Source organism: Salpingoeca rosetta (assembly GCF_000188695.1).
Source record: "Salpingoeca rosetta unplaced genomic scaffold supercont1.2, whole genome shotgun sequence".
NCBI lineage: Eukaryota > Choanoflagellata > Craspedida > Salpingoecidae > Salpingoeca > Salpingoeca rosetta.
Window position 1 is genome coordinate 1,043,702 of NW_004754932.1, and position 10,230 is coordinate 1,053,931.

At 55.1% G+C, this 10,230-nt stretch overlaps 5 protein-coding genes across 5 annotated transcripts in view; 3 read left to right on the forward strand and 2 right to left on the reverse strand.

Annotated features, from left to right (window-relative positions):
- PTSG_11644 (uncharacterized protein) overlaps positions 1–755 on the reverse strand; it is a gene marked incomplete at both ends in the record, with an annotated part of 8,698 nt that extends 7,943 nt beyond the window's left edge. Inside the window, one exon of the mRNA XM_004998209.1 lies at positions 734–755. Within this exon, the coding sequence (XP_004998266.1) occupies positions 734–755 (22 nt within the window). The remainder of the gene's footprint in view (positions 1–733) is intronic.
- Positions 756–938: 183 nt separating this feature from the next.
- Positions 939–2,029, forward strand: PTSG_00798 (uncharacterized protein; the record flags this gene model as incomplete). The annotated part of the gene is made up of 2 exons (XM_004998210.1): positions 939–1,107; positions 1,929–2,029. 2 exons carry the CDS (start codon positions 939–941, stop codon positions 2,027–2,029), a joined length of 270 nt encoding a protein of 89 aa, XP_004998267.1.
- A 1,632-nt stretch (positions 2,030–3,661) lies between these two features.
- PTSG_00799 (uncharacterized protein) lies at positions 3,662–6,069 on the forward strand (the record flags this gene model as incomplete). The annotated part of the gene is made up of 3 exons (XM_004998211.1): positions 3,662–3,807; positions 4,038–4,165; positions 4,478–6,069. The coding sequence occupies 3 exons, from the start codon at positions 3,662–3,664 to the stop codon at positions 6,067–6,069; spliced, it is 1,866 nt and encodes a 621-aa protein (XP_004998268.1).
- Positions 6,070–6,311: 242 nt separating this feature from the next.
- On the forward strand, positions 6,312–8,197 carry PTSG_00800 (mRNA turnover protein 4 mrt4). Its single transcript, XM_004998212.1, has 4 exons — positions 6,312–6,709; positions 7,120–7,178; positions 7,397–7,625; positions 7,990–8,197. The coding sequence occupies exons 1-4, from the start codon at positions 6,428–6,430 to the stop codon at positions 8,068–8,070; spliced, it is 651 nt and encodes a 216-aa protein (XP_004998269.1). The 5' UTR covers positions 6,312–6,427; the 3' UTR covers positions 8,071–8,197.
- A 764-nt stretch (positions 8,198–8,961) lies between these two features.
- The window catches only part of PTSG_00801 (transforming protein ral), a gene marked incomplete at both ends in the record, with an annotated part of 1,662 nt that continues 393 nt past the window's right edge, over positions 8,962–10,230 (reverse strand). The window contains 3 exons of the mRNA XM_004998213.1: positions 8,962–9,135; positions 9,370–9,552; positions 9,749–9,793. Of these exons, the coding sequence (XP_004998270.1) occupies positions 8,962–9,135; positions 9,370–9,552; positions 9,749–9,793 (402 nt within the window). The remainder of the gene's footprint in view (positions 9,136–9,369; positions 9,553–9,748; positions 9,794–10,230) is intronic.

Consider the following 10,230-nt stretch of genomic DNA (forward strand, 5'->3'; position numbering starts at 1 on the left):
TGTGTGTGTGTGTGTGTGTGTGTGTGTGTGTGTGTGTGTGTGTGTGTGTGTGTGTGTGTGTGTGTGTGTGTGTGTGTGTGTGTGTGTGTGTGTGTGTGTGTGTGTGTGTGTGTGTGTGTGTGTGTGTGTGTGTGTGTGTGTGTGTGTGTGTGTGAATGTGTGTGTGCAGGCGAAAATTTTGAATTTCGCGGCGTGCGATAATTAGTGTAAAATATGGTGTTCTTTTCGCCATTTGTTGCGCTTGTGCGCAGAGCGTTCGTTCGCGTGCCGCTGCCAACGAAGTAGCTGTCATTTCCCCGACCACTCCTCCGCGACACGGACCACGACGCACCCTCCCTGCCTCATCTGGACGAGCCAAGATCAAAGTGGGAGCGAGCAAGACGAAGAGGCCGACGGACGGAGCTGTCGCGCAGCAATCATCCATCCCACTTTTCATCGAACTCTTGAGCCTGCCTCATCACAGCGCCCTCCTTACCTGTCTTCATCTTCGTCGTGCCTTGCATTGCTGCAGACTCAGCAGCGTGCACAGCCTCCCATCCCAACAGCAAACACACGCCTCTCTCACTCTCAAGCTCAAGCTCAATCTCAATCTCTCTCCCCCCAAATCTCTCTCATTCATCAGCGGCCACGCACCACCAAGCACGCACCCTTCCCCTCACAACATATTCCTCACGCAAGCACTCATAAATACAACAAAGCCCACCCACGCACGACCATCCACACACACCCTAACCGCCTCGTGCACGTGTTGTCATCGCGCCTCCCCCCCCTTCCCTCCCCCCTTCCCTTCTCTCCCTTCCCCTCCACCGACCTCTAACGTTCACGTGTTGACGCGGTAGACATTTACTCGTTCCCCTCGCGGTCGGTTCTTCCTTTTCAGCTTTGTGGTGTAGCTTCGCGCCCTTGGGTTTTCCCACCTTTGCTCTTCCACCTTTGTCATGGCGTCTGTCATTCATTACAAGTTCAAAAATGAGCTGCAATCTTCAACTGTGACCTTTGATGGTGCTCGCATGTTGTATGAGACGCTGAAGCGAGATGTGTTCTTGCGCCACTACGGTCGTTCCACAGATACAGACATTGACCTCATCGACGAGCACAGCGGCCAAGGTGAGCTTCAACTTGCATCAATGATCTTGCGTGCGCTAGTGGATTGCATCCGTGCGTGAGTGTGTGTGTGTGTGTGTGTGTGTGTGTGTGTGTGCTGAGCTGTGTGTGCTGAGCTGTGCGCGTGAGTGTGTGCGTGAGTGTGTGTGCTGTGTGTGGGTGCTGAGCTGTGCGCGTGAGTGTGTGCGTGAGTGTGTGTGCTGTGTGTGGGTGCTGTGGATGGCCTTTTGGCGATGATGACTGTGTGTGTGCGTGGAACAAGACAGGGTGATGGGTTACCAGATGGAGAATGGGCAAGAGAAATGGAGTGAGCAGAGATTGAGAGAGGGGGGTGGAGAGCATGGTTGCGTGTGAAGTGTGCGAGGGTAGGTGGTCGGTGGGCGTGTTGTAGTTGATGAGGGCGTTTGTGTGTCTACAGTGATGCTCGGGCGGTGTATCGGGAGGTGCAACAGGAGGTGGCGGTGTGGGTTCGTGATGTGGATGTATGGGTGAGCGCGGGGATAGCCACTGTTGCGTTGCGTGGTTCTTGTTTTGAGAACCGCGCTCTCGTTTGTGCGCCTGTGCGTATGGCCACCCCCAAGTCCCTTGCATCCACTTCAGCCACTGTGAACCAGCTCCACAGTCTCGTTGATTTGGTTTTGTCTTTGGTTGACTCTCATCCCATTCCGTTGGCTCACCACCATCCATGTCTTTCCCTACCCAACACAACCCCCCCACACATACACAAAACACACACACACACACACACACACACACACACACACACACACACACACACACACACACACACACACACACACACACACACACAAAACACGTGACAGTGTATGGGCCTGGTGACCACATTTACAAGAACGCACACATTGTCATCAGCGCCAAGCCGCTGAAACCAGGCCAAGCCCCCGTCTTCGAAGACCCATCGTGAGATGCTGCAGACTTGTTTGAACCCGACCACATGGTCGTCGCGTGGCGTGTTTGCTCGTGACTCGTACAAGCTCACGTCATGCCAAAGCACGCAAATGCACACACACACACACACTCACTCACACACATACCCCACATATTCGCACACCCCACATATCACACACGCACACACACACGCACACGCACACCCCACATATTCGCGCACACTCACGCGCACGCACACGCACACCCCACGTATTTGCACACGCATGCACACGCACACACACTCACACACACACGCACACGCACAGGACACGCCCTCTGAAGCCAAAACCAACGTACATTTGCCCACGCTGCAATGTGCAAGGAGAGCACTATCGCAAGTTCTGCCCAACCATCGACGTATGTGTTCACCTCCTCTTCTTTCTTCATACCACATTCTGCGACACACCTGTTGTGTTGTGTTGTGGAGCGTGTCGTCCAACTGCGCTGTCAGTGTCATGTTCCCCACCCGGCAGTGCTTGCCTCAAACCCTATGTTTGGTGCACATGCCACGTTGTCATGCAAGAAAGCAACCAAAGACAGTCAGCAGTGAATTCATGACCCACGCACACGCGTCACCACGTGTTTGCACGTCCACATGGACTCACGTGCAGATGCTCTCGCAGTCACACACACACACACGTGCACACTCACAACGCACACTCAACACGCGCTGTGCCTCTGTTTGCACACACCCGCACACCGACACCCACTCCAACAACCAAACCTCACATATTGTGTGTGGCATCTCTTATTCGCACACTCACATGACCCGCTTTGACTTTGCGCACGTGTATTGCCACCTGCCCACCCCCCCCCCCTCTTTCTTTCGTCCGTGCGCTCTGTCTGTCTGTCTGTCTGTCTGTCTGTCTGTCTCCCTCTCTCTGTGTCTGTCTCCCTCTCTCTGTGTCTGTCTCCCTCTCTCTGTGTCTGTCTGTCTCTCTGTGTCTGTCTGTCTGTTTGTTTCTGTCTCTCTCTCTCTCTGTCTCTCTGTCTCTGTCTCTCTCTGTCTCTCTCTGTCTCTCTCTCTCTGTCTCTCTCTGTCTCTGTCTGCGGCCTCATTGGGCTAACGAGCACGGCCGGTTAGCCCGGCCATACGAGAGGGTGTCAATTTGGTATCGCTTTTGTCATTACCGCTGGAGCTCACCACGGGCCCATACATAACCTGCCACTGACGCGGGACCCGGCGTTGGTGTCCCGGGTGATTGACATCCAGAGTGCGAAGGTTACCGTAATTTCTACGCTGTTCTCGCCGTTGGTTTGGTGCGGGGGTAAGTTCAGGGATCTTTGGGCAACTCTCTCTGGTCCTGCCCTCAACTTTGCAGCCCGCGCGGAACCCATGGAGTCGAAGTGTACCCGTGCCCTCCAGTCCCTGTGTGTTAGGTGTAACAGGCTCGCGAATCCGTCAGGTTCGTTCGTTCGTTCTTCGTTCGTTCTTCGTTCGTTCTCTCTCTCTCTCTCTCTCTCTCTCTCTCTCTCTCTCTCTCTCTCTCTCTCTCTCTCTCTCTCTCTCTCTCTCTCTCTCTCTCTCTCTCTCTCTCTCTCTCTCTCTCTCTCTCTCTCTCTCTCTCTCTCTCTCTCTCTCTTCCTCCCTCGCTCAATGGTTGCTGCCATGCTGGCGAAGGATCCCAGCTTTGACCGGAATGAGCGCCTGAAGCTTCCCATTGGCATTCCCAGTACGGAGCTGATTGAGGTGGATGCCGACACCGAGGGCGCCATGGTCACCCCCGACAACAGATTCGTCATCCGCAAGCCAAAGTTTGTCTCCTTTTTCTCATATGTGTGTGTGTGTGTGCGCGCGCGCGCGTGTGTGTGTGCGTGTGTTATTGTGTGTGAAGGAGCGCCCGCTTGTTCCAGTTGTCGGTTTTACGCCTGCGAGTGGGGGTTTCGCTCCCCAGTGGCGTACGCCTGGCTACTTCTCACCTCCCCTCCCCCCAACCACCATCGGCTGTGGCTTGTTCTGCCCCGTCTTGGGTTTGTGTTTGCAGGACCGGCATGCAGATTCGCGGTGCCATCAAGTTGGATGTGCCTGATGACCTCAAGTGCCCCGTGTGCTCCAAGCTTGTCAAGTTGGCCATACGCACACCTTGCTGCAATCGCATCATCTGCAATGATTGTGAGTGTTTGTGGTATCCTTGTTGTTGGATTGACTCGTGTTTGCCTTGCTGGCTGTCTTTGTTTGTACTTTGTGTGCAATGCTGTGCTTGCGCCAAGATTATGCTTGTGTCAGCGTACGACGTCCACCTTTGCATCCACGTGTCCCCGCGCCAATCCATTCAAACACACACACACACACACACACACACACACACACACACACACAAGCACACACACACACACACACCCCGCCTGATTGTTTCTCCTATGCTGACTCCGTGTTTTGATAATGTTGTTGTTGTTGTTGTTGTTGTTTGGCGTTTTCGTGCAGGTCTGATGTCCCGCGCTGGCATGACCTCGGTCTGCCCCATGTGCAAGGAGGAGTTTGATTGGGGAAAAGTGCGGGAAGACCATGAGACACGCAAGAAAGCATCAACGTTCCTGCAGCGCAGGCATTCGCCCCACACAGCCACCAACTCGCCACGCTCCAGTGAAGAAGACGACAGCCGCCGCCGCAGCCGCAGTAGCAGTCGCAGTCGCAGTCGCAGTCGCAGTCGCAGTCGCAGTCGAAGCAGCAGCCGAAGCCGAAGCCGAAGCCGAAGCCGAAGTCCTCTCCGTGGTGATCGTAGAGGCGGAGCACGCCATAAGCGTGGCACTTACATGCACTCGCAGCAGCACTCGCAGCAGCACCCTCAGCAACACATGATGCCGCCTCATTCGATGCAGCCACAAATGATGCCGCACATGCAACCCATGCAACCCATGCAACATATGCAGCCCACGCACCCCATGCAGGGTTGGGCGCCGTTTGGCGGACCAGGCATGCCACAGCCAAACATGCCACAGCCGGGCATGGCGCGTGCAACAGCAGCAGCAGCACCACCGCCGCCGCCACACATGCAACCCATGTACCGTGGCCCTGGGATTAGTGGGCCCGCCCCGGGGCAACCGTTCCGACCAGGCTTGATGATGCCGCCCGGTACTGGCCATCCCTACCCTCGGCCCATGATGGGTGCCGGTGGACCGCCTCCGTATGGGCAGCCAATGATGCCCACGCCGTACGGTGGTCACCACGTGCAACAGCATCACCAGCAGCAGTCGCTTCACATGCCGCCACGCCCTGCTGGTGCGTTGCTGAGCACGCCTGCTCAGTACGCACGCCCACTGCAAGAGCCTCGCCAGAATGGTGGAGGGGATGGCGGCAGGGCCAAGTATGGCGAGCGACGCGGCAGCGGCAGCGGCGACAACGACGGCGATGACCACAGCGGCAGCGACAACGAGCGCTATGGTGTTGACTACGCCACCGACAAGGACGGCGAGCATCACAACCGCAGCCGCAGCCGCCGCAGCCGCAGCCGCCATCGTTCCCGCCACCATGACCGTGACCGTGACCGTGACCGTGACCATGACCGCGAGCGCGAGCGCAGTCGCAGACATCGACACCGCCACCGAGAAGACGACGATACTGAAGGTGAAGATAGCAAGAAGGAGGGACGTGGCGACGCAGAGAGGAGAGGGCGGCGGCACCGCAGTGGCGACAGGGACAGGCACCGCGACCGCAGCAAGGATCGGCACCGCCGTCGGCACCGCTCACGCGATGACGATGCGGACGACAAGGGTCATCGCGACAAGGACAGGTCATCCTCGCATCGCCGCCGCCACCACCACCGTCGTGAGCGTCGCAAAGACGAGGAAGAGGGCGAGAGTGAGCGAAGGCATCGGCACCGCACCAGTCGCCACGGCGACGACAAGCGTGACGATGGCACTGATGCGAAACAGCGCGACACGCACCGCCATCGCAGCTCAAAGAAGCACCACCGACATGACAAGGAGGAGGATAAGAGGAAGAAGGAGGAGTCAGCCACGCATCGCGGCAAGAAAAGCAGCCACAGTGATCGCAGCAGTTCTCGCAGGAAGGAGTGATGTGGTGAAAGAAATGAGCGATTGCCTTGTGTGTCAATGTATGTTGTGACACCTGATGGGCGTTTGTTGATGTGTGCTGTTGTGACATGACAGTGGGAGTGATGACATGATGACATGATGCGAGGAACCAGCTGCAGCAGCAGCAGGAGCCAAAAAGTTGCGATGCTCGCCTTTTCACACCAGCTTTTGATGTTGTGTACTGTACCCTCGATAATTTCGGACACCATAAATAGTAGTACCACCAAACTCACAGCAAGCAAGCGCCCACGTGCATTCTCAATCAACTCCCACACACAACCACAACACACGCAGCACAAGCAAGCAAGCAGATACACACGTCACAAACAACACCGCACACATGCCCAAGTCAAAGCGCGCAAAGGTGGTGTCGCTGACACAGACCGATAGGAAAGGGTTGCAGACCAAGAAGGCGCTTGTGCAGCAAATACATGATGCGTGCGATGAGTTTGCACGGGTGTTCATCTTCTCCGTGGAGAACATGAGGAACGCCAAGCTCAAGGAGGTGCGCACAGGGTGGCGTGATTCCCGCTTCTTCTTTGGCAAGAACAAAGTCATGAGCATCGCTTTTGGCCTCGATCCAGAGTCAGAGTACCGCACAAACATGCACGAGATCAGCAAGGTGTGTGTGTGTGTGTGTGTGTGTGTGTGTGTGTGTGTGTGTGTGTGTGTGTGTGTGTGTGTGTGTGTGTGTGTGTGGATGGGACACTGTGTGGTCTGTGTTCATGATCTTGGCTGCGATCGCTGTTATGTGGCGTGGTGTGTTGTCTTGTAACGCGCTGGCTTGCGACGCGTTGTGTTGTTGTACGTCGTGTGAATCTGTGCGCCCACCTGCGCTTCCTGATTTGGGCCTTCATATGCGTGTACATGCACGCGCTTGCGTGTTTGGTGTCTTGTTTTGCTTTGTGTTGTCGTCCTACTTACCATGACTCAGCTCAACCTTGCATCTCACGCCCACACCGCATCACAACCTCGCTTTGATTTTCGACTGCTGTGTTTGATCTGATCCACACGTGCGTACATACATGACAGCGGCTGTCCGGCAACGTCGGTGTGCTCTTCACAAACAGGCCCCGCGAGGATGTGGAAAAGTACGTTTACACACACACACACACAACCTGTTGTCACCACGTGCAATGTAACGTGCTGCTCCGACTGGTGCAAAGCACTTGCTGTGCCCAGTCCACTCCCCTGTGCCTGCACTCATGGCAGCTGTCCTCTGTGTTGACATCCAAAAGCGTCGTCTGCTCACGTGCCCGTGCATCCGTGTGTTTTTGGGTTGTGGTTGCGTGTGGTTTACTTGTTGCAGGTGGTTTAAGACATACGAAGTCAAGGACTACGCGAGAGCAGGCAACCCGTCGACACAGGCTGTGCGGCTGATGGCTGGGCCCCTGCCCCAGTTCTCACACGCGCTGGAGCCGCAGCTGCGAAAGCTTGGTCTTCCCACCAGCCTCAAGCGTGGCATCGTCACGCTGGAGAAGGACTACACCATCTGCGAGAAAGGCGTCACCCTCAGCCCAGAACAAGCCCGGCTCCTGGTGCGTGGTCTTGTACGCTCTGTCATGTCATGATTTGTTTTCTGTCAATGGCGGCGGCGATGGTGGTGGTGGTGTCGTCGAGTGTTCGTTGGGTTGTTTCAGTGAGCTGTGTCAGGTGTTGTAGGAGGTTGGTATGGCTATGTCTAAGGGATGGTTTGTCTCAAAGTTGTTCCCGTTGAGCAGACGTTGTCGTTTGTGTTGTAGCTGTTGACAGGGTTGTTGTTTAAGCTGTTTCGGTTGTTGTTCTTCTTGTTTGACTGCTACTGCGGTTCTCGTTTTGTTTCACTTTATGGGGAATGTTGTGCTGTCTGTCTCACGCACACACACACACTGGTCTCCCCTGTGTTTCTGTTTTGAATGGCAGAAACTGTTTGAGCATCCGATGGCCACCTTCCGCATCAACCTCCTTGCTGTCTATGATGAAGAGGCCGTGCAAGACTACTAATGTGCCTTTGCCCTTGAGTTGTCCACTGCTATCGCAATGTTGTTTTCCCAAGCGCACAAAACAGGTGTAAACTGTGTCACAAGCCTTGTTCGTGGCTGCCCGTGTGTGTGTGTGTGTGTGTGTGTGTGTGTGTGTGTGTGTGTGTGTGTGTGTGTGTGTGTGTGTGTGTGTGTGTGTGTGTGTGTGTGTGTGTGTGCGTGCGCGCGCTGTTGGTTGCATGTTTGACGCTTTGTCATCATCTTCTCTGCCCTGTCATAACCCAACGTTCCCAGTTGATTCGCTTTTGTTTACTGAAGTTCCTTTCTCTCATCCTTTGGAATACACACCACTTGCTGAAAAGAAACAACAAGCTCCGATAACACCTTCTGCACGATACAGCTGCGTGCATTAACAACAAGTGAAACACACACACGCACACACACATTCACATTCACACGCCACAAGCAAGCAAGCGATGAAAGCGACGGAACAGCAACACTTCTCCACTTCTTCAGACTCTCATGCGCACGCGGGCCCACGGTGCAAAAACTGGCGCAATATGGGATGGTTGGCCGCAGCCATTACATATTCCAGACGCAGTCACCGCCAAGGCATGGTAACATAGCCACACAGGACGCACACACACACACACACACACACACACACACACACACACACACACACACACACACACACACACACGCACATTGGGCTTCAAGTTGTCGCGATCACAACCAACACCAAAGCAAACGCCACCCACATTGCTCGCGCTCTCGTACATACACACGTGTCTCGCTATCTGCCGTGCATGCCGCCTGGGTTCTGCTGCGCCTTATCGATCGCCACGTCACGTCACATCACGTCACATCACATTACATCACGTCACATCACATTACATCACATCACATCACATCACAGGAGAGTGCACTTGCCCCGGCGCTTGCCAGTCTTGCCGCCTTTGGTCGGCCGTACCCGCTTGCCAATGCCGGCGTTTTTGCGGTCACGAACAGCACGCGCAAGTGCTTGGAACGCCTCATCAATGTTCGTGCGCAGCTTGGCAGACGTCTCAAAGTACTGGACGCCCCACTGCATGCACATCAGACGTGCAAGCACACGCAGATTGGTCGTCAGCGGTGTACAGAATCGCAAGCGTGGAGCATTATCTGACTGAGGTAAGGCAGTGCACACAGCTTGGCCATAGCCACGCAACACAGACGCACCCCCAGCTGTGTTGAGAGGTAGAGCCGTGTAGAATGCGCGCGCACACACACACACACACACACACACACGCACACACACACACAAAGGAAGGGAGCTGACCGATTGCGCGAGCTGTTCAGCTTGTTGTTTGCTGACTTGTCTTGAGTCTTCAATGTCAGACTTGTTGCCCACAAGAACAATGGGCATGGAGTCCGTGTCATGGACACGCAGAATTTGTTCCCGAAAGTCTTCCATGTCCTCAAACGTCTTCGTCTCTGTCAAGGAGAACACACAGAGAAAGCCCTGATGCATTGCAGGAGCAAATGTGCGGGAGTGTGTGATGTATGTGTGTGAGAAAACGTGGTGGCACGTGTGTGCGTGTGTGTGTGTGATGTATGTGTGTGAGAAAACGTGGTGGCACGTGTGTGCGTGTGTGTGTGCGTGTGTGTGTGTGTGTGTGTGTGTGCGTGGTACTGTGGCATAGGCATCGTTCCCTCACCTCGCCAGTGCGGAAGTAATTGTCACGGATGGCAGCATAGTCCTCCTGCGTCACACCGCGAGACAAAACACACAGGGAGAACACGTGTTATCGAGGTCCAGCCCGCCACCAATGATGGGCACGATGCCACGACGTGGCGCCCGCCCACACACCCACACACACACACACGCATTCCCGCTCTGCCGACGGAACTGAAAGATAAATGAATAGAAAAGAAGTGAGGACCGGGCCGATCGCAGACTACCTAATCCTCCCCAAGAACACAGAATTGTGACTAAAAGATACATTACAGCGCGGACGGCGGAGACGCGCTCGAGACTCTGATCACAGCAACGCATCGTCACCTCCTCACCGACCCCCTCCGCAGCACGACGCCGCTCCCCAACGAGAGGATACAGAAATGGCGATCACGCTGAGCGATCGTGCAGCTGGTTCATCAGCAGACACGGAGCACAGATGATTGTTTTTTTTTTTCTCCTAAA